At 37.5% G+C, this 19912-nt stretch overlaps 1 protein-coding gene and 1 pseudogene across 1 annotated transcript in view; both read left to right on the forward strand.

The window, feature by feature from the left end:
* The window catches only part of DMXL1 (Dmx-like 1), a 280448-nt gene that overhangs the window by 22195 nt on the left and 238341 nt on the right, over nt 1-19912 (forward strand). Inside the window, exon 2 of the mRNA XM_006873194.1 lies at nt 3666-3791. Within this exon, the coding sequence (XP_006873256.1) occupies nt 3666-3791 (126 nt within the window). The remainder of the gene's footprint in view (nt 1-3665; nt 3792-19912) is intronic.
* Nucleotides 7954-9918, forward strand: LOC102838902 (annotated as a pseudogene).

Raw genomic sequence — 19912 nt, forward strand, 5'->3', positions numbered from 1 at the left:
GTTGTTGTTGTTGTTAAGTGCCATCGAGTTGGTTCTGACCCATAGCGACCCTGTACAGGGTTTCTGAGGGTGTAAATCTTTACGGGAGTAGAAAGCCTTATCTTTCTCCCGTGGAGCGGCTGGTAGTTTTGAACCGCTGACCTTAAGGTTCGCAGCCCGATTCGTAACCACTACGCTTCTGGATTCTCGATTCTGTACCATTGATCTATGTATCTTTCATTTTACCAGTACCAAGCTGTTTTGACCACTGTAGCCGTGTAGTAAATTTTGAGGTCGGGGTGTGACAGGCTCCAACCTTATTCTTCTTAAGCAGTGTTTTGCTTATCCTGGGTTTCTTTCCTTTCCATATAAAGTTTGTAATTGTTTTTTCCATCTCTCTGAAGAATGTTGTTGGAATCTGGATTGGGATTGCATTATATATGTAAATTGCTTTGGGCAGTATTGACATTTCACAATATTAAGTCTTCCTATCCAGGAGAATGGTACATTCTTCCATTTTTGTAAGTCTCTTTTGGTTTCTTGTAGTAGTGTTTTATAGTTTTCTTTGTATAAGTCCTTTGTTTCTCTGGTTACATTTTTTCCTAGATATTTCATCCTTTGGGTGGATATTGTAAATGGTATTGCTTTCCTAATGCCCTTTTTCAGTGCTGTCATTTTTGGTGTAGAGGAATCCTACTGATTTTTGTGTGTTTGTCTTATATCTTGCCACTTTGCTGAATCTTCCAATGCGGTCTAGTAGCTTTTTTACTGAGTCTTTGGGGTTTTGGATTTCCCTGTCTTGCAGTATAGCTCTCGCTAAGACTTTCAGCACAATATTGAATAGGAGTGGTGACAAACGGCATACTTGTCTGGTTCCTGTTTGCAGAGCGAAGGCTTTCAGTTTCTCTCCATTGAGAGTAATGTAGGCTGTTGGTTTTGTATATATACTGTTAATTATGTTGAGGAATTTCCCTTCAATTCCTACTTTGTTGAGTGTTTTTATCAGGAATGGATGTTGTATTTTGTCAAATGCCTTTTCTGCATTAATTGATATAGTCATGTGGGTCTTTCCTTTTTTTTATTTTTATGGTTCTCTTCTTTTTTTCTTATTTATATGGTGGATGATGTTGATTTTTTTCTGATGTTGAACCATCCTTGCATCCCTGATATGAATCCCACTTGATCATGTTGTATTTTCTTTTTATTGTGCTACTGGATTGATTCAGTTGGCTAGGATTTTGTTGAGAATTTTTTCATCTATGTTCATGAGGGATATTGGTCTATAATTTTCTTTCTTAGTGATGTCCTTCCCTGGTTTTGGTATGAGGGTTATGCTTGCTTCTGGAATAATTTGAGTAGAATTGGTGAGAGTTGTTCCCTGAATGCTTGATAGAACTCACCGGTGAAGCCTTCTGGGCCTGGGCTTCTTTTGGTTGGTAGGTTTTTGGTGACCTGATCAATTTCTTCTTTTGTTACGGTTCTGTTCAGGTTTTCTACTTCACTCTGTGTACGTTTAGGTAGGTCATGTTTTTCTAAAAATGTATCCATCTCTTCTAAGTTTTCAAATTTGTTTGAAATATTCTGTTATTATCCTTTTGATTTCTTTTGATTCTGTTGTGACATCGCCCGTGTGGTTTTTAATGCGTGTTATTTGTGTCTTCTACCTCTTTTCTTTTGTTAGATTTGCCAGTGGTCTGCTAATTTTGTTAATTCTTTCAAAGAACCAGCTTCTTGTCCTGTTGATTCTTTCTATAGTTTTTCTGCTTTCTGTATCGTTTATTTGTACTCTAATCTTTATTAATTTTTTTCTTTTGGTGACTGTAGATTTCCATTTTTGGTCTGTTTCTAATTGTTGTAGATGCTGTGTTAACTAAAAAAAATAATTTTAGTTCTCTCTTCTTTTTGGATGTGTGCATGTATTTCAATAAATTGTCCTCTCAGCTCTGCTTTCACCATGTTTCAAAGATTTTTTGTTTTCCATGTTCTTGCATTTCATATTTTTGGTATGTTGTGAAGTGTTAATTTTGTTTGAGGTTACCTTATATTCCATTATCTTTCCCCTCCATTTAGTATAGTCTGTTTTGTCCTGTAATCTACCTGATCATAGACTGACCTCCCAGATCTCTGAGTTTGTTTTTAGAGTTTTGTTCTGTTCTCAAGATTCTCCAAGCATGCATTCACTACACTTCTGCAACCTTTCTTCTGATGTTCAGGATTCCACGATTTTTATCTGTGTCTGTTTCATTTGGTCTCTCGTATTTTCGTTGTAGAGGGCCTGTGTAGTGCATCTGCCATGTTTGCCATTTTTCGCGAAATTCTTCCTGTCCATTATCAACATTAAATAAAGTATACTAGGGGGTTTCAAATAGTTCTTGGAAAAATGGAAGTAAAAGATAATGGAAGCCCCCTCATGCAGAGTGTGAGAAAGTAAAAAGTTACTTCAAACTTCAACTGAAAAAATTTCTGAGGATGAAAAGCAGTTTGTGAATGATATTTTATCATCAAAGTATAACACTGTAGGTCAGCCAACCTTTAATATGTGAATCCTAATAGGACAGTTACATTTCTTATAATGGAAAACACATTCATGATCAAAGGAGAAGGTGGGGGGAGTTGCGGGATAAAAAAAAGATAATTTTAGTTTGAGGAGTTCTGCTAATTTCAAGCAGTCTTGATCTAGTCCCTTTTATTTGTTTAGTTATAATAGCTGTTTTTGTGAAATTAAATACTTTACACATCTGTGTGCCAGACCCAACAAGATAGAGAACAAAGAAATAAACTTCAATCCTACTTTCTTGGAACTTAGATTCCAGTAATAGAAAAAGACAATAATTGTGGTATTGACAGATCATGATACTAGTATACTCATGAAATAAATAAAATCTTAATATAATGATGAGTAATGAATGAGTGGAGCATAGTGGTTACAAATCGGGCTGCGAACTACAAGGTCAGCAGTTCAAAACTACGAGCTGTTCCATGGGAGAAAGATGAAGCTTTCTGCTCTGGTAAAGATGTACAGCCTCGAAAACCCTGTACAGGGTCGCTATGAGTTGGAACTGACTCCACAGCACATAACAACAACAACAAATGAGAGGGTAATTAGGAAACAGCGACCTGAATGGTGACAAGAAGCTTGCCAGGCAAAATCTAGCCACACAAAAAGCCACCTTGAGGTAGAAAGAGAGATTGATATGCTCAGGGAACAGAAAGAAGGAGGCAGTTTAAGGAAAAAAAGAGGGATAGGGTAACTTGAAAAGAGTTGGAGAAATAGAACAATCAAGCAGAGCCTTCTTCAGTGTAAGGAGTTTATATTCCAAGTGCAGTGGAGGAATTATCAAGGGATTTTATGCAGGAAAAATTACTTGGTGTAATATATATCTCTAAATGCTTATTTTTGTCTTTGTGTGGAAATGAATTAGGACCCAAAAATGAAAGCAGGAAGGCATACAGAGTGTAGAAGAGATGATGGTGTCTTAGACAAGGGCTATAGCATTTAGTGGAAATGAAAGAAATGGTCAGAATTGGTTTATGCTTTGCCGGTTGATTGTATATGGGAGGTAAGGGAAATATTTCCAAGTAAAATAAATTTTTTCAAAAGGAACATTTTAGCATAGCATTTAATGTTATTTAAAATTATATTTTCTTGACAATTTTATCACTTTTATTTTGTTCCTTTTTTTTAGGCTTATGCATCTGGATGTGACATTGTAATACTGGGAAGTGATTTTGAAAGATTACAGATAATCCCAGGAGCTAAACATGGAAATATTCAAGTAGGATGTGTAGACTGTTCAATGCAACAAGGCAAGGTTTGTTATTGTGTGATGAAATTCATATTTGTTTTGAATAAGCTTTTTGTAAGAATCATCCATCCCTAAAGTATGTATTTCCTACTAATTTAGAGATTTGCTTTGTTTTAAGGAAAATGTAACTACAAATTTCTTAGACTTTGTAAACATGCATTTTAGATTGGTAGGAATTCTGTTCTTATATAATTTTAAAATCTAGCATAATCCTTATCATTGTATCTTTTGTATGATTTGAGAAAGAAATACAGTATTTATTGTCTATAGAACCTTATAAAACAACCAGAAAAGGATATTTTTCATTGATTTAAAGAGTAAGTTTAAAAGGTATTAAAATAAAATATTTAAAATACATAAAACAGTTTAAGGCTTCTTACATAGTTGAATAAATTGAGGGAAAGACAAATCTTCATTTTGATTATAAATAAACTGCATAAAATCGTTTGGTATAGTCACTTTTGCTTGTAAATAGCTATCTCCTGTCATTTCTGAGTAAGCTTTGTACTAAAATGAAGATGAATTCTTCTAAAATTTGTAATTTGTTATTAATGTATTCCAAGTCTGTAAGAATTTAAAAAAAAAGTCTATCTGGATTTTGCTTATAAAGAATTATAAGTTTAAAATGTTTGAAAATAAAATAGAAAAAACTAAAAACAAGGCATGCAATTTTGTTGTATCAGTTTAAAGACAGTTCTATATAGCACCAGAATTGGGAGAAGATTCATAACTAGTAGGTAGCATAGTATACTTGAAATGACACTATATAGTTATAGATGGATGACCAGACCCAGGTATAATTGTAGCTAGACTGGGCTGAAATTTGTAAATGCACTCACTAATTCCCATTTTCCTCCCTCCCATGCAGGTATTTAAATATATTGTTTGGCTGTATGATTTCAATGATCAAAATGATCATTAAAATTATGTGGACAAAAATTTATTTATTTTTAATCTAATCTTAATTTTTGATAAACTTGCCAGTCTGAAAAGTTACTACTTGGAACCTAAGTAGTAAAAGAGTGAAAAGAGTTTCCACTCTTACAGTCTTTACCTATTTGTTATACTAATGTTCTTTTTGTTATCCACGCATCCCTCCCCTTTTGTATTTATTGTTGGGTGCCATCAAGTCAGTTGAGACTCATAGTGACCATGAATAGGGTTTCCGAAGCTATAAATCTTAATAAAAGTCTTATCTTTCTCCTGCGGAACAGCATGTGGGTTTGAACTGCTGATCTTCAGGTTAGCAACCCAACTCATAATCCACTATGCTACAGGTACTCCTTCCCTTTAATATATTGTTGTTGTTAAGTGCCATCAAGTGAGTTCTGACTTATAGGAACCCTGTATAGGGTTTCCAAGGAGTGGCTGGTGGGTTTAAACCACTGACTTTGTGGTTAGCAGTGTTGTGCTTCTCCTACAGCAGCACCACAGCAAGTCTCTTCCTTTTAATATGATGGTGGTAGTAGTGTGCCGTGGAATTGGTTCTGACTCATAGTGACCGTGTGTAGTAGAGTTTCCGAGGCTGTACATTTAAACAGGATCACAAAGCCTCATCTTTCGCCTGTGAATTAACTGGTAGATTCTAAAGGCTGACCTTGTTTGCAGCCCAGCTCATAATCCTACCCTACGAGGGTTCCTCCCTTTAATATAGCAAATGTGTCTTTCATATATCCCTTCTTTTGTTCAAGCCTTTTGTTACTTATTAATGCTACAATAATTATCTTTATTATGAAGAGTTTAAATTCATGGAGACTGCCTTTTCTTTTTAATTGCCTAGCTCTAGTTTGTATTCATTATTATGTAAAAAATAGTTTTTACCATCTAGATTCACATGAGATTAGTTAATATTGGAAATCTAATTTATTAACTTCCATCAAGAGTTACTTTTTTATGTGTAGTCTGGACTATATAACAGGAGTCCTTGTTGAGTGGTAAAAACAGTTAACACGCTCAGTTGCTAAATAAAAAATAGGAGATTCAAGTCAACCAGGAGGCACTGTGGAAGAAAGACCTGCCAATCTACTTCATAAAAATCAGCCACTGCAAATACAACGGATCAATGTCTACTCTTATCACATATTGGATCACCCTAAGTCAGAACTGTCTTGATGGCAACTGGTTAGACTAGAGGACAGTCCAGATTAGGATAAAGAAGAAACTTGGTTTTATCATAATTAAGAGCAAAGTAGCTGTGGGGAAGGGCGTGCTGATTAAAGCAGTATAGAATGAATACTTTCCTGAAATTTTACTCCAGTCTTTGATTTTTATTACTTCAAATACTAAAAGAAAAAGGAAAGTTTTTAAACTTTTTATTGTGAATTGAGTCAAGGTTTACAGACAAGATCATCACCTTTACATTCAACAAATGCTTTGTTTTACCTCAATAATTACAACCCTGTCCCTGTAATAACAGTTATCCTACTTCCTCCCTGTGCCTTCCATGTTATATCTTATTTTTCACAAATGAACAAAGCAAAAATATTTGATGTACAAATGCAAAACAAGAAACTCATTTAAATGTCCTAAGGGCATATTCTGCAAGCCAGTCTCCTGCCTGCAGACACATAACTTTACTTGTCTGTGGGCCTAGAGTCCACATCTGCTCTCTGTCTCTCTGTGCCATCACTTCTACCACTGATTCTGCTGTTGTTGCTTTTCTAGGTAGGATCTTATGTTCCACCATCTTTCTTCTTGATGGTCCTGGGAGCGTCTGTTTCCAAATTAAAGATTAACTGCTCTCCCTTTTAGTTACACTGACTTCTACAATTATAGTTGTGACAACCACAATTGCTCCTGCAAACAGTTACTCACAATTGAATCATAAAATCCTATCAGCATTGTGTCGTGTCCCCCCCCCCCCCCCCCCACAAGATTCATCTGGAGAAGAGGAAAATTGTTCAGTGGGAATTCTACCTTACTTGCCTCATTCTAAAACTTAAGCACACTCATGAAAGCTTGTCAGCCAGCCTCTTTGTTCCTTTATAGCTTTTTATAGCTTCCCATTTTTGATTGTCAATGTCTAGACTCCTTATCAACTCAGTGCACTGAGGAAACAACCTTGTTCTTTGATATAAAGAATCCTTCCATTCTGGTTGAAATTTTAAGCAACTGCATCCATAAGAAAGGTCCAGTTCATTAAAGTAGGAATTTACATTTGTTCACATTATCAAGCATCTTTATCTTCATTGGTTGAGTTCTGGTTCGGTAGCCATCCAAGGTATGTCAAATGGGTACTAAGCTGCAAGTGTGGTAGTTCACGTATGCCTTGCTGCATTTCAGACCAGCTGAACACTTCACTCTCAGTTCTAGCCCCCAGTGGCTAGGTCAGTGCCCATGGGCTTGGGAGTTCACACATCTTCCTAATCTTCAGACCAGCATCCTTTACTTTTCTCTCTCTCAGGTATCAATGGATCATGTCTTCATTGCTGCATTTCACCAACTTCCACTCACAAGTAGACCCAGGTGGTCACCAGTGAGCATACTAGACTGCTCGTGGGTTCCCTTTGAGTTTCAGTGCAAGAAGGGGGTTTTCCTTGATGGACTGACCTTTCTTGCTTTAATGCCTCCAAAACAAACAGCTTGCTTAATATTAAAAAAGCCAAACAGTTTTTATGCAGGTCTTTCTTTCAATAAGAATCTTCCGTTCTCCCAGCAGTTTTGAATTATCTACATCTACATGTTTTCTCAAGTGGGAATGTCCCAATAATTCAGTAGGTCCTGGGTGGGGCTTAGGATTCCACCTAAGGCCCCAAAGTCTACAAAGGCTTAACGAGAAGCCTAGTTTAATTTCCTGTTTAGCAAATTCTGTAAGTTATAGGCTGAAGATGGGCTTACAAGCTTTCTGTAATTACAGTTCCCAGTATTTATTTCTATCACATATAAATGTCTATTTTATGTGGTGACACCGGCGTGGGTCAGCAAAGGTCTGGGCGATTGTGCCCGGAGACAAGTGGGCAGAGCCCGCAGTAGTGATGTGTAAGGAGTACAGGGATCCTATTGAGAGTCGGCACCATGTGGTGAGACTCCAAGAGTGCAGGGGATCCCATCCCTGCCCTGCTTCCCCCTCTCCTCCCCCACCTCCGTTGTGCCCCTCCCCCCTCCTCCATTCACCCTTCTGGTTGGAAAGTTTCTAGAATCTCTTCCCAGTGGACTTTGTGGTTCCAACATGGTGGAGCTGACAGTGGAGGTTCTCAGCTCCAACAGGGCTTTCTACAAGGGATTTATCAAAGTTGTTCACAGTTGTTTTTGAAAATAATTGGCAGGCAGAATGCCAAGCTCCATTTAATGAAGTACGGTTACCACCGCCACCTGATATAAAAAAAGAAATTAGTGAAGGAGATGAAGTAGAGAAAACCTCTGAAAAAGAATAAAAGTCATGAAAAAGCAATCCTTAAGAATGGTTACTTCAGCTTCTAAGAGAAACTCAAAAACTAAAATAGAATCCACTGGACTTTGATTAAGTTTATTCAAGAACAAATGACCAAGAACCATGTGGATGGTGGTTGGCTAAAGTTAGAATGGTGAAAGAATAATTTTATGTCACTGAGTAGGCTGCTTGTGATGCTACTTACAATGAAATTGTCACATTTGAACCACTTCAACCTGTCAATCAAAATTGTCAAAAAAAAAAAAAAAAACTTTCTTTAAATGCACAGTGGATGTTCCTGAGGATTTGAGAGAGGCGTGTGCTAATGAAAATGCACATAAAGATTTTAAGAAAGTGGTAGGAGCATGCAGAATTTTTTACCCTCCAGAAACCACATAGCTAATCATACTGTCTGCCAGTGAAGCAGCTGTGAAGAAAGTAAATATTTTAAGTGACATGCACTTGCGAAGTATTCGTACAAAGTTAATGCATATGTCCAGAAATGAAGCAGCCACAAAACATTTAGAATGCACAAAACAGCTTGCAGCAGCTTTTCCTGAGGAATTTGTTGTGAGAGAAGATTTATGGGCCTGGCAATAGGAACACATGGTAGTAATATCCAGCAAGCTAGGAAGGTTCCTGGAGTTACAGGAACTAGAGGAAGAAAACAGAACATTTAGAATCTATGGAGAGAGTGCTGATGCCATAAAAAAGACTAGAGGTTTCTTGGAATTTGTGGAGGATTTTATTCAGGTTCCTAGGAATCTTGTTGGAAAAGTAATTGGGAAAAATGGCAAAGTTATACAAGAAATAGTGGACAAATCTGGTGTGGTTCGGGTGAGAATTGAAGGAGACAATGAAAATAAACTGCCTAGAGAAGATGGAATGGTTCCATTTATGTTTGATGGCACTAAATAAAGCATTGGAAATGTGCAAGTTCTTTTAGAATATCATATTGCTTACCTGAAGGAAGTAGAACAGCTAAGAATGGAATGCCTACAGATTGATGAATAGCTGTGACAGATTGGTTCTAGGTTTTATAGTGGGTGAGGTAGAGGTCGTTGGGGGCCCTAATTACACCTCCAGTTATAGTACAAACTCTAAGCTGTGTGATCCCTTTGAAACAGAATCGGAGCGAAAAGGTGAACTTAGTGATTGGTCATTGGCAGGAGAAGATGATCATGAGAACTGACATCAACGTGATAGCAGGAGACACCCAGGAGGAAGAGGCAGAAGTGTTTCAAGGGGTCGAGGTCGTGGTGGACCACATGGTGACAAATCTTCCATAAGTTTTGTGCTCAAAGATCCAGAAAGCAATTCATACAGCTTACTTGATAATACAGAATCAGATCAGACTGCAGACACTGATGCCAGTGAATCTTATCACAGTACTAACCGTCATAGGTGGTCTCATAGACCAAGGACTGATGAAGATACTATTCTGATGGATGGGATGACTGAATCTGATACAGCTTCAGTTAATGAAAATGGGCTAGTCACAGTTGCAGATTCTATTTCTAGAGCTGAGTCTCAGAGAAAACAAAGAAACCTCCCAAGGGGATACTTTGCCTAAAAACAACAAAGAAATGGCAAAAAAAAAATGTGATTGAAGACCATGGTCCTTCAGAAAAGGCAATAAGTGGCCCAACTAGTGCTTCTCACGATAAAATTTCTAAGCTACAGCGTACTTCAGGAGAAGAAAAGATTAATACCTTAAAAGAAGAAAATATTTAAGAAGCAGCAATCCTGAGTGGTGTTTCATAAACTGAAGAAGTTCCTAGTTTACAATTCTTTTGCATTACATTTTACAATAGTGCTTGTACTGCTTGCCAAAGATAGAATATGGATTGCCAGTCTTTACATCACACTTTCAGTTCCTACACTTAGAATTCAGAAAGGAGAGGAATCCTGAAGATATCACATGTCAAACATACTTTGACACCTACTGTGTTATAAAAATATCAGATGTGCCTTGAGAATAGTATATGTAACAGTTCTTATAAAAGTTGCTGGCTAAAAAAAAAAGTCTATTTTACAGTAGTAGGCAATATTCACAAGACAGTCAACCACATAAATAGTTTTCTTTCCCCTCCTTTACCAGTAGGGATGAAATAGAAGAATTTTACCAACTTTTTCCATCTGAAATTGAACAAACATGCAATCAAGATGCATTGATCATTACTGGTGATTGGAATTCAAAGGTTGGAAACAAAGCGGAAGATAAGTACTTGGAAAATATGTCCTTGGCGATAGAAATGATGCTGGAGAATGCATGATCGAATTCTGCAAAACCAGTGATTTGTTCATTTGTCTAAAGATACCTTTAGACAGCATAAGAGACAATTATACACATGGACCTAATCAGATAGAATACACAGAAATCAAATTTATTTACATCTGTGAAAAGAGATGATAAAAAAGCTCCATATCATCAGTGAAAACAAGGCCAAGGGCAGACTGTGGAACAGACCATCAATTGCTCATATGCAAGTTCAGACTGAAGCTGAAGAAAATGAAAACAAGTCCATGAGAGCTGAAATAATGACCTTGAATATATCCCACCTGAATTCAGAGATCATCTGAAGAACAGATTTGATACATTAAACACTAAAGACCGAAGACCAGAAGAGTTGTGGGATGACATCAAGAACATCATACATGAAGAGAGCAAAAAGTCATTAAGAAGACAAGAAAGAAGGAAGAGGTCAAAATGGATGTCCGAAGAGAGTCTGAAACTTGCTCTCCAGCACAGAGATGCTAAAACAAATGGAGGAGATGAGGAGGTACAAGAGCTGAACAGTAAATTTCAAAGTTCAGCTTGAGAAGACAAAGTCAAATATTGTAACAAAATGTGCAAAGATCTGGAGTCAGAAAACCCAAAAGGAAGAACACGCTCAGCATTTCTCAAGCTGGGATAACTAAAGAAAAATTCAAGCCTCAACTTTCGTTATTGAAGGATTCTCTGGGCAAGTTATTGAATAATACAGAAAGCATCAAAAGAAGATGGAAGGAATACACAGTCACTGTACCAAAAGGAAACGGTTGATGAACTGTTTCAAGAGATAGCATATGATCAAGAGCCAGTGATACTGAAAGAGGAAGTCCACGATGCATTGAAGGAATTGGCAAAGAACAAGGCACCAGGAATTGATGGAATCAAAATTGAAATCTTGCAAGAAAGTTGCCTCACAGGAGGCACTCACTCATCTCTGCCAAGACATTTGGAAGACAACTATCTGGCCGACTGATTGGAAGAGATCCATATTTGTGCCCATTCCAAAGAGAGGTGACTCAAGAGAATGCAGAAATCATCAAACAATATCTTTGCTATCCCATGCAAGTAAAGTTTTACTAAAGGTAACAGCAACGGCTACAAGCATACATTGACAGAGAGCTTCCAGTTCAAGCCGCATTCAGAAGAAGACATGGAACGAGGGTTATCATTGCTGACGTCCAATGGATCTTGGCTGAAAGCAGAGAATACCAGAAAGATGTTTACCTGTGCTTTATTGACTATGCAAAGGCTTTCAGTTGTGTGGATTATGACAAGGTATGGACAACATTGTGAAATATGAGTATGCCAGAACACTTAATTGTGCTCATGAGGAATCTGTACATGGACTAAGAGGCAGTTGTTCAAACATAACATGGAAACACTAAATGGTTTAAAATTAAGAAACGTGTGCGACAGAGCTGTATTCTTTCACCATAGTTACTCAGCATGTATGTTGAGCAAATAATCCAAGAAGCTATAGATTATATGAAGAAAAATGTGGCATCAGGATTGGAGGAAGACTCATTAACAGCCTGTGATGTGCATCTATGTTAAGAGAACTTAAAATAATTACTGAAGATCCAAGACCACAGCCTTCGGTATGTATTGCATCTCAATGCAAAGAAAACAAAAATCCTCACCACTGGACCAATAAAGAACATTCTTATCAACGGAAAAAAGATTGAAGTTGTCAAGGACTTCATTCTTCTTGGATCAACTATCAACACTCATGGAAGCAGCAGTCAAGAAATCAAATGACGTATTCTATTAGGCAAATCTGCTGCACAAGACCTTTTTAAAGTGTTGAAGAGTAAAGATGTCAGCTTGAGGAGTCAGGTATGCCTGACCAAGCCATGGTATTTTCAGTAACCTCATATGCATGAGAAAGCTAGACAGTAGAAGAATTGATGCATCTGAGTTACGGTGTTTGAGGAGAATATTGATAGTACCATAGGCTGCCAAAAGAACCATCAGATCTGTCTTGGATGAAGTGCAGCCAGAGTGCTCCTTAGTGGCCAGGATGGCCAGACTTCATTTCTCATACTTTGTACCTTTTGTCAGAAGGGACCAAACTCTGGAGAAGGATATCATGTTTGGTAAGGTAGAGGGTCAGAGAAAAAGAGGAAGACCCCCATGGAGATGGATTGGGAAAGTGGCAACATCAATGGTCTCTAGCATGGCAGCAGCTCTGAGGTTGGCCCAAGACCGAGCAGTGTTTCGTTCTGTTGTGCATAGGGTTGCTTTGATATTCTCTGATATTCTCTGCTTTCAGCCAAGATCCATCGAACATCATCAATGATATCTCTCGTTCCAGCTTGAACCTCTGGAAGTTTTCTGTCAATATATGATTGTAGCTGTTTCTATTTTTCCCCTTAACAAAGAGATTGTCCGATGATTTCCGCATTCCATTGGGTCACCTCTCTTTGGAATGGGCACAAATATGGATCTCTTCCAATAAGTCGGCCATATAGTTGTCTTCCAAGTTTCTTGGCAGAGATGAGTGAGTACTTGTGCTGCCTCACTTTCTTGAAAGATTTCAATTTTTATCCCATCAAGATTAACTACTCCCCACTTTATGTTATGAAACTTCTACCTTTACAGTTGTGACTATTAGTCATGATAACAGTTATTCACTATTGAATCATAAGAATCTTATCCCCATCTCCTTTCACCAAACCTGTTAGACAAGATGAAAGCTATTCATCGGGGATTTTACCTTCCCCCGCACTCTGAAGGTAAACTCCCTCTTGAAAACTTGTAAGCCAGTCTCTTCATGCCTTTATAAAGACCCCACATTTTAGGTAGCCAATGTCTAAGTTGCCCATACAGAGGGCCTATGTATGATCCTCCTTCCCTCTTGATTGGTATTTGGAGCTATTACATCCATAATTATATGTCAAGTTCATCGTGTATATATGCTCTTAATTATGTTGAGGAATTTCTCTTTAATTCCTACTTTGCTGAGTTTTTTTATTAAATTATTGTTATCTAGAATTGTTTTTGGGTTTTGTCTTGCCTTTTCTTTATCAATTGATAAAGTCATGTAGGTCTTTTCCTTTTATATATATATATATATATATATGGTGGATTACATTGATTGTTTTTCTAATATTGAACCATTATTGCATTCCTGGCATGAATTTCACTTATTCATGATCTATTATTTTTTTAATATGATGTTGAATTATGTTGTCTAGGATTTTGTTGAGAATTTTTGCATCTGTGTTCATGAGGGATAATTGGTCTATAATTTTCATTTTTAGTGATGTCCTTGGCAGTGTTTTGTTATGAGGGTGTGTTTGCTTCATAAAATGTTTTGGGGAGTTTTCCATCCTTTTCTATGTTTTGGAATAGTTTTAGTATAAAAGTGACATCAACTCTTATATTAATGTTTCCTAAAATTCACCAGTAAAGTCATCTGGGCTTGGAGTTTTTTGGAGGTGGGGAGTTTTTTAATGACCTGATCAATTTATTCATTTTTTTTATACGTCTGTTCAACTTTTTTGTCTTTCTCTGTGTTATTTTAAATAGGTTGTATTTTTCTAAATATCTACCCATTTCTTCTAGATTTTCAAATTTATGGGATTGCATGTCTTCATAGAATTCTTTTATTTTTCCCATAGTATTTTTTTATTATCCTTTTTATTTCCCTTGATTCTCTTGTAACTTCACTGTATCTTTTCTTATGCATGTTGTTTAGGTCTTATCCCTCTTTTGTTAAATTACCCAATGGTTTGTCAGTTTTATTAATTCTTTCAAAACAGCTTCTTGATGATTATTTCTATTGTGTTTCTGTTTTCAGATTCATAAATTTGTACTTTAATCTTTATTATTTCTTCTGATAACTGTAGGCTTATTTTGCTTATCACTTTCTAATTATTGGGGATGTTGTGTTGATGTGGCTTGAGGTGGGTTGTTTGTTTTTTTCTTATATATTTGCATTAATTGCTATAAATTTCTCTCTCTTCACTGATTTTTGCTGTGTCCTAAAAGTTTTGGTATGTTATGTTTTCATCCTCATTTGCTTCAAGAAAATTTGTAATTTTTTTTTTTTTAATTGGTTCCATTATCCAGTGGCTTTTAAGCAGGATGTTATTCAGTTTCCATGTATTTGATTTTGTTTCCTTGTTTTTCTGATAGACCTAATTTTGTAGCATTGTGATCTTAAAAGATCGTTTCTAGTGTTAGATGTTTTTCAATATATTAAGACTTGCTTTGTGGCCTAACATATGATTTTGTCTCTTCCTGTTCTGGAATTCCAGTCACCCTTAGATTGTTTCTCTTCCAGTTGTCCTGCATGTGTCTTAGGCTTTCTTTTGATTTTTTTTTTTTTTTTTTTTCATTCCTTTTTCTGATTGTTCTTTTATCTTAACCAGTGTTGAGAGATTCATCTTCAAGTTCTTTAATTCTGGCTTCCATGATTGTGTTCTACTTCTTTGCCCTTTTAGTGTAATGCCCATTTCTTGTATCTTAGTATTGATCTTCTAGATTTCTGTTTGCAAGTTTTGTATTGACTCCAATACTGTATCTATTTTGTTTTATGATTCTTGTAATGCTTTTCTGAAGTTTTCCTTCTTTTCATCAGTATCATTTTGGATGTACTTCAATGTCATTCTCCTGAATTGTTTTTCAGGTAGTTCCAGTACCAGTTCTCCCTCAAAAGCATTTTTAGCTCTCCTGGTCATTTGTTTTTGCTACTCTGTCTTGTTTCTTCATGTGAATAGAAATTTTCTGTTGCATTTTAGGAATCGTGGTGTTGTTGTGTTTATGTTAAATTGATGAACATATGTTGGTATAGTCTTAGGCACTCACCAGTTTCCTCCTGGTTGGTGTGATTAGAGATGAGCTTCTCTGTTCACTGTTCATAGTGGATTTAGCTGATGGTGGTTGTAGTCACTGCTCTAGTGCACTGAATCTTTCCCAATTAGTGGGTTGTAGAGGGCACTGCTATGGCTTGGCTGTATGGGCACAGCTCCTATCTCCTGTCATGTCATGCAAGTAATAAGAATACAAACAAGCAAAAAAAAAAAAAAAAAAAGCTTGGACAACACAAAATTAAAATTTCTCTCCACCAATAAGTGGTAGGGTAAACCACCTACTGGCCTCTTAACCTTCACAGCTGCCTAAGAATATTCAAAATGGTCATGTTTCATCCAGCAAACCCACACAAATTGCCTGCTTCCTTTCTTACCCCATCTCCCCATTTTCTTCTCTATCCCATGCATCTGTTCAACCCCCTCACTTAGTGAGCACAGTCCAGGACTAGCCAGGGTCAACTTTGCAGATTTGGATATTGTTTGTATAGTTTCTTCCCAGTACTCAAAACCTCTGAGTGGCTCTGATTACATGGAATGCATGATATTCTTCTTCAGGGACTGATTTTTCTTGGCAATATGTCCAAAGTACAAGAGATGAATGAAGTCTCATCATTCTTATTTCTAAGGAATATTTTAGCTCTCCATCTTCAAAGACAGATTTGTTTGTGCTTCTGGCATTCCCTGGTCATTTTTTTAAACACTTTAATTTAAATGGATCCATTCTTATACAGTCTTCCTTATTCATTGTCCAACATTCACATGCATATGAGGCAGTTGAAACTTTCATGGCTTGGATCAGTACACCTTAATTCTCAAACTGACATCTTTGCTCTTAAGCACTTTCAATAAGTCTTTTGTAGCAGATTGGACTAATGCAATAAGTAATTTGATTTTTGACTGATGCTTCCATGAGCATTGATTGTGGATCCAAGAAAAATGTTGTCTTTATCCTTTCATTATTTGATGGTGCATGGAGGGGATTGTAATCATTGCGATGAAATGAAATATGATAGGATGAATGTAAAGCTAATGTTCTCCCATGTAAACCACCACATAATTCACAATAAAAACAAAACAAAACAAAAATGAAGTCTTTAACAATTTCAGTCTTTTCTCCATTTATCATGTTTTTATTTATTGGTCCAGTTTTGAGGATTTTCTTTTAGGAAAACAAGTCTTAAATTTTATTCAGTTACCTATATTGCAAGTTTCAAGAAAGTTGAATCTTTAACACAAAATAGTTTTTGGAAAAAGTCTGTAACATATGTGACTAAATGGACTTTGTAGATACACTTTACCTCAAATAGATTTGATCCTTACAAATTTCTAGAAGAAATACGAATAATTGCCATGTCAAACAAGGAGAGAAGGTAATCCTTTGGTCAATACAAAGATCTTTTTTATCATATCTATGAGCTTTTGATGTCTGCTGGCAGCCATTGCTGTATTACTTTATCGTTGTAGTTAGGTGCCATCAAGTTGGTACCAACACATACCCTATGCATAACAGAACAAAACACTGCCTGTCCTGGGCCAACCTCAAAGTTGTCACGCTTGAGCCCATTGATGCTACCACTTTGCCAATCCATCTTCCTGGGAATCTTCCTCTTTTTCGTTGACCCTCCACCTTACCAAACATGGTTTCCTTCTCCAGTTACTGGTCCCTCCTGGCAATATATCCAAAGTATGAGAGATGAAGTTTGGCCGTCTTGGCCTACAAGGAGCGCTCGGGCTGTAATTCTTCCAACACAGATCTGTTTGTTCTTTTGGCAGCCCATGACACTTTCAATATTCTCCAACAGCATTACTCAAAAGCATCAATCCATCTACGGTCTTCCTTATTATACAGATTTCTCATGCATATGAGGTTATTGAAAATATCAAGGCTTGGTTGGGCCAGGTGCACCTTAGTTTTCAAGCTGACATCTTTGCTCTTCAACACTTTAAAAGAGGTCTTGTGCAGCAGATTTGCCTAATACAGTACGTCCTTTGATTTCTTGACTTCTATGTTGATGGTTGATCCAAGAAGAATGAAGTGTTGATGGTTGGTTCAAGAAGAATGAAGTCCTCGACAACTTTAATCTTTTCTCCATTGATAAGAATATTATTTATTGGTCCAGTGGTGAGGATTTTTGGTTTTTTTTTTACATTGAGATGCAGTCCATATTGAAGGCTGTGGTCTTGGATCTTCATCAGTAAGTATTTTAAGTCCTCTACTTTCAACAAGCAAGGTTGTATCATCTGCATATCACAGGTTGTTAATGAAACTTCCTCCAATCCTGATGGCACGTTTTTCTTCATATAACCCAGCTTCTCATGTTATTTGCTCAGCATACAAGTTGACTAAGTATGATGAAAGAATACAACCTTGTTATACACCTTTCTTAATTTTAAACCATTCATTGTTACCATGTTCTGTAGAACAACTGCCTCTTGGTCCATGTACAGATTCCTCATAAGCAAAATTAAGTGTTTGGAGTACTCATACTTTGCAATGTTGTCCATACCTTGTCTTGATCCACACAATCATAAGCTTTTGTGTAGTCAATAAATCACAGGTAAACATCTTTCTGGCATTCTCTGCATTCAGCCAGTATCCATTGGTCATCAGCAGTGATAGCCCTTGTTCCATGTCCTCTTCTGAATTTGCTTGAACCTCTGGAAGTTCTCTATCAATGTATGCTGACAGCCATTGCTGTATTATCTTTAGTTAAACTGTACTCACATGGGATATCAAAGATAATCCGATGATTTCTACATTCTGTTGGGTCACCTCTCTTTGGAATGGGTACAAATACGGATCTCTTCAATGGGTTGGCCAGATAGTTGTCTTCCAAATTTCTTGGCAGAGATGAGTGAGTGCCTCCTGTGCCACCTCACTTTCTTGAAAGATTTCAGTTTGTCTTCCATCAATTCCTTATGCCTTGTTTTTTGCCAATTCCTTCCATGCACCTTGGACTTCTTCCTTCAGTTACATTGGCTTATCCACATCTTCTTTCACCAGTCCCTTCTAGACAGGTTGGAAACCACCCAATGGATATTCTGCCTTCCTCCGCACCCTTTGAAACTAAGCTCCCTCTTGAAAACTTGGAAGCATGTCACTTCATGCCTTGTAGGCCCCCTATCCCCCATTTTGGGTACCTAATATCTAAATTTCCCATCCCTGTCAATCTTCTGTGCAGAGGGGTGGGAATAATCCTTGCTATAAAGATTGGTTCCCTCTTTTAAGCTCTTGCATCCATAAATATAGGTCAAGTTCATCAAATTGTAGCAGATTACTCTTTTTTTTTTTCCTTTCTTTTTTTGTCTAGTCAGGTTCTGATCATCCAGACATTGAAGCTAGGTCAAATGGGTACTATCTGCAAGTATGGGCATTCTGTGCATCTACCCAGCTGGACACTTCACTCTCCGCTCTAGTCCTCTGTGACTATGTCCCTGTCCATGGGCTCAGGAGTGCCCAGGTCTCACTATACTGCTGGCCACCCAGGTCATGATCAAGGTTGACAGGAGTCTATTGAACGTGGTCGGACTTGGCTCACAGCTTCATTGCTGTTTTTCCCCTTCTTCCCCTTACCAGTAGAGCAACATCGTCACCAACAAGATTACATGTCTGCTTATGTAGTCCCTTTAAATTTCAGTCTTGGAAGTGGGTTTGCCCTCAGGGGGACTTTGTTGTTTGCCTTGGTGACTCCCCAATGAACAACTTGCTTGTTCTTGTAATAGTCACACTGCTGTTATTGTTTTTTGATTTTCCCTGGTGGTCTTTCTTTTAAGAAGTATCTTCTGTTCTTCTGGCTGCTCCAGGATGGTCTGCTTATCTTTTTTAAAAAGTTTTTGTTGTGAACTGATAGTCAGTTCTGACTGAACTAATGTTTACATAGGAGAACATTAGTTTTACATCCATTCTATCGTATTTCCTTTCATTACAATGATTACAGTCCCCTCCGTGCATCATCAAACAACCCAAGGGTACATCCTGGAAGCCTACCCCCTTGCCAGTAGCACACAGCCCTTCTCTCTACCTGAGTCCAGAGTCCCCAGCCACTCCGTTCTCCACATCTACATCTCTGCTTACATGTCTGGCATCACTGCTTCTGTGGACAGGGTCCCGCATGCCCCCCTTCACTCTTGATGGTCCCAGGGACCTCCACTCCTGGACTGCAAAATCAAGAACTCCCCTTCTTTTGTTATATAATGTCTATCTTTACGTTTGCAACACTCAGAGTCAATCCTGATAACAGTTATTCACTGTTGAACCACTAGAGTCTTATCCTCATCTCTTGTCATTGGCCCTGTCCAGACAGGTTAGAAACCACTCAGTGGAGATTCTACCTTCCCCCACACCATCTAGAACTAGTCTCCCTCTTGAAAGCTTGTAAGCCAGTCACTTCTTGCTAGCCCCCCCAGCATTACTCAACCTGGGAGAACTGAAGAAACAATTCAAGCCTCGACTTCCGTTATTGAAAGAGTCTCTGGTCAAATTATTGAATAATGCAGAATGCATCAAGAAAAGATGGAAGGAATACCCAGAGTCATTGTACCAAAAGGAAATGGTTAATGTTCAGCCATTTCAAGAGGTACCATATGAACAAGAGCCAATGATACTCAGGGAGGAAGTCCAAAGTGCATTGAAGGAATTGGCAAAGAACAAGCCACCAGGAGTTGA

This window comes from Chrysochloris asiatica, unplaced genomic scaffold, assembly GCF_000296735.1.
Source record: "Chrysochloris asiatica unplaced genomic scaffold, ChrAsi1.0 scaffold00228, whole genome shotgun sequence".
In the NCBI taxonomy this organism is placed as follows: domain Eukaryota; kingdom Metazoa; phylum Chordata; class Mammalia; order Afrosoricida; family Chrysochloridae; genus Chrysochloris; species Chrysochloris asiatica.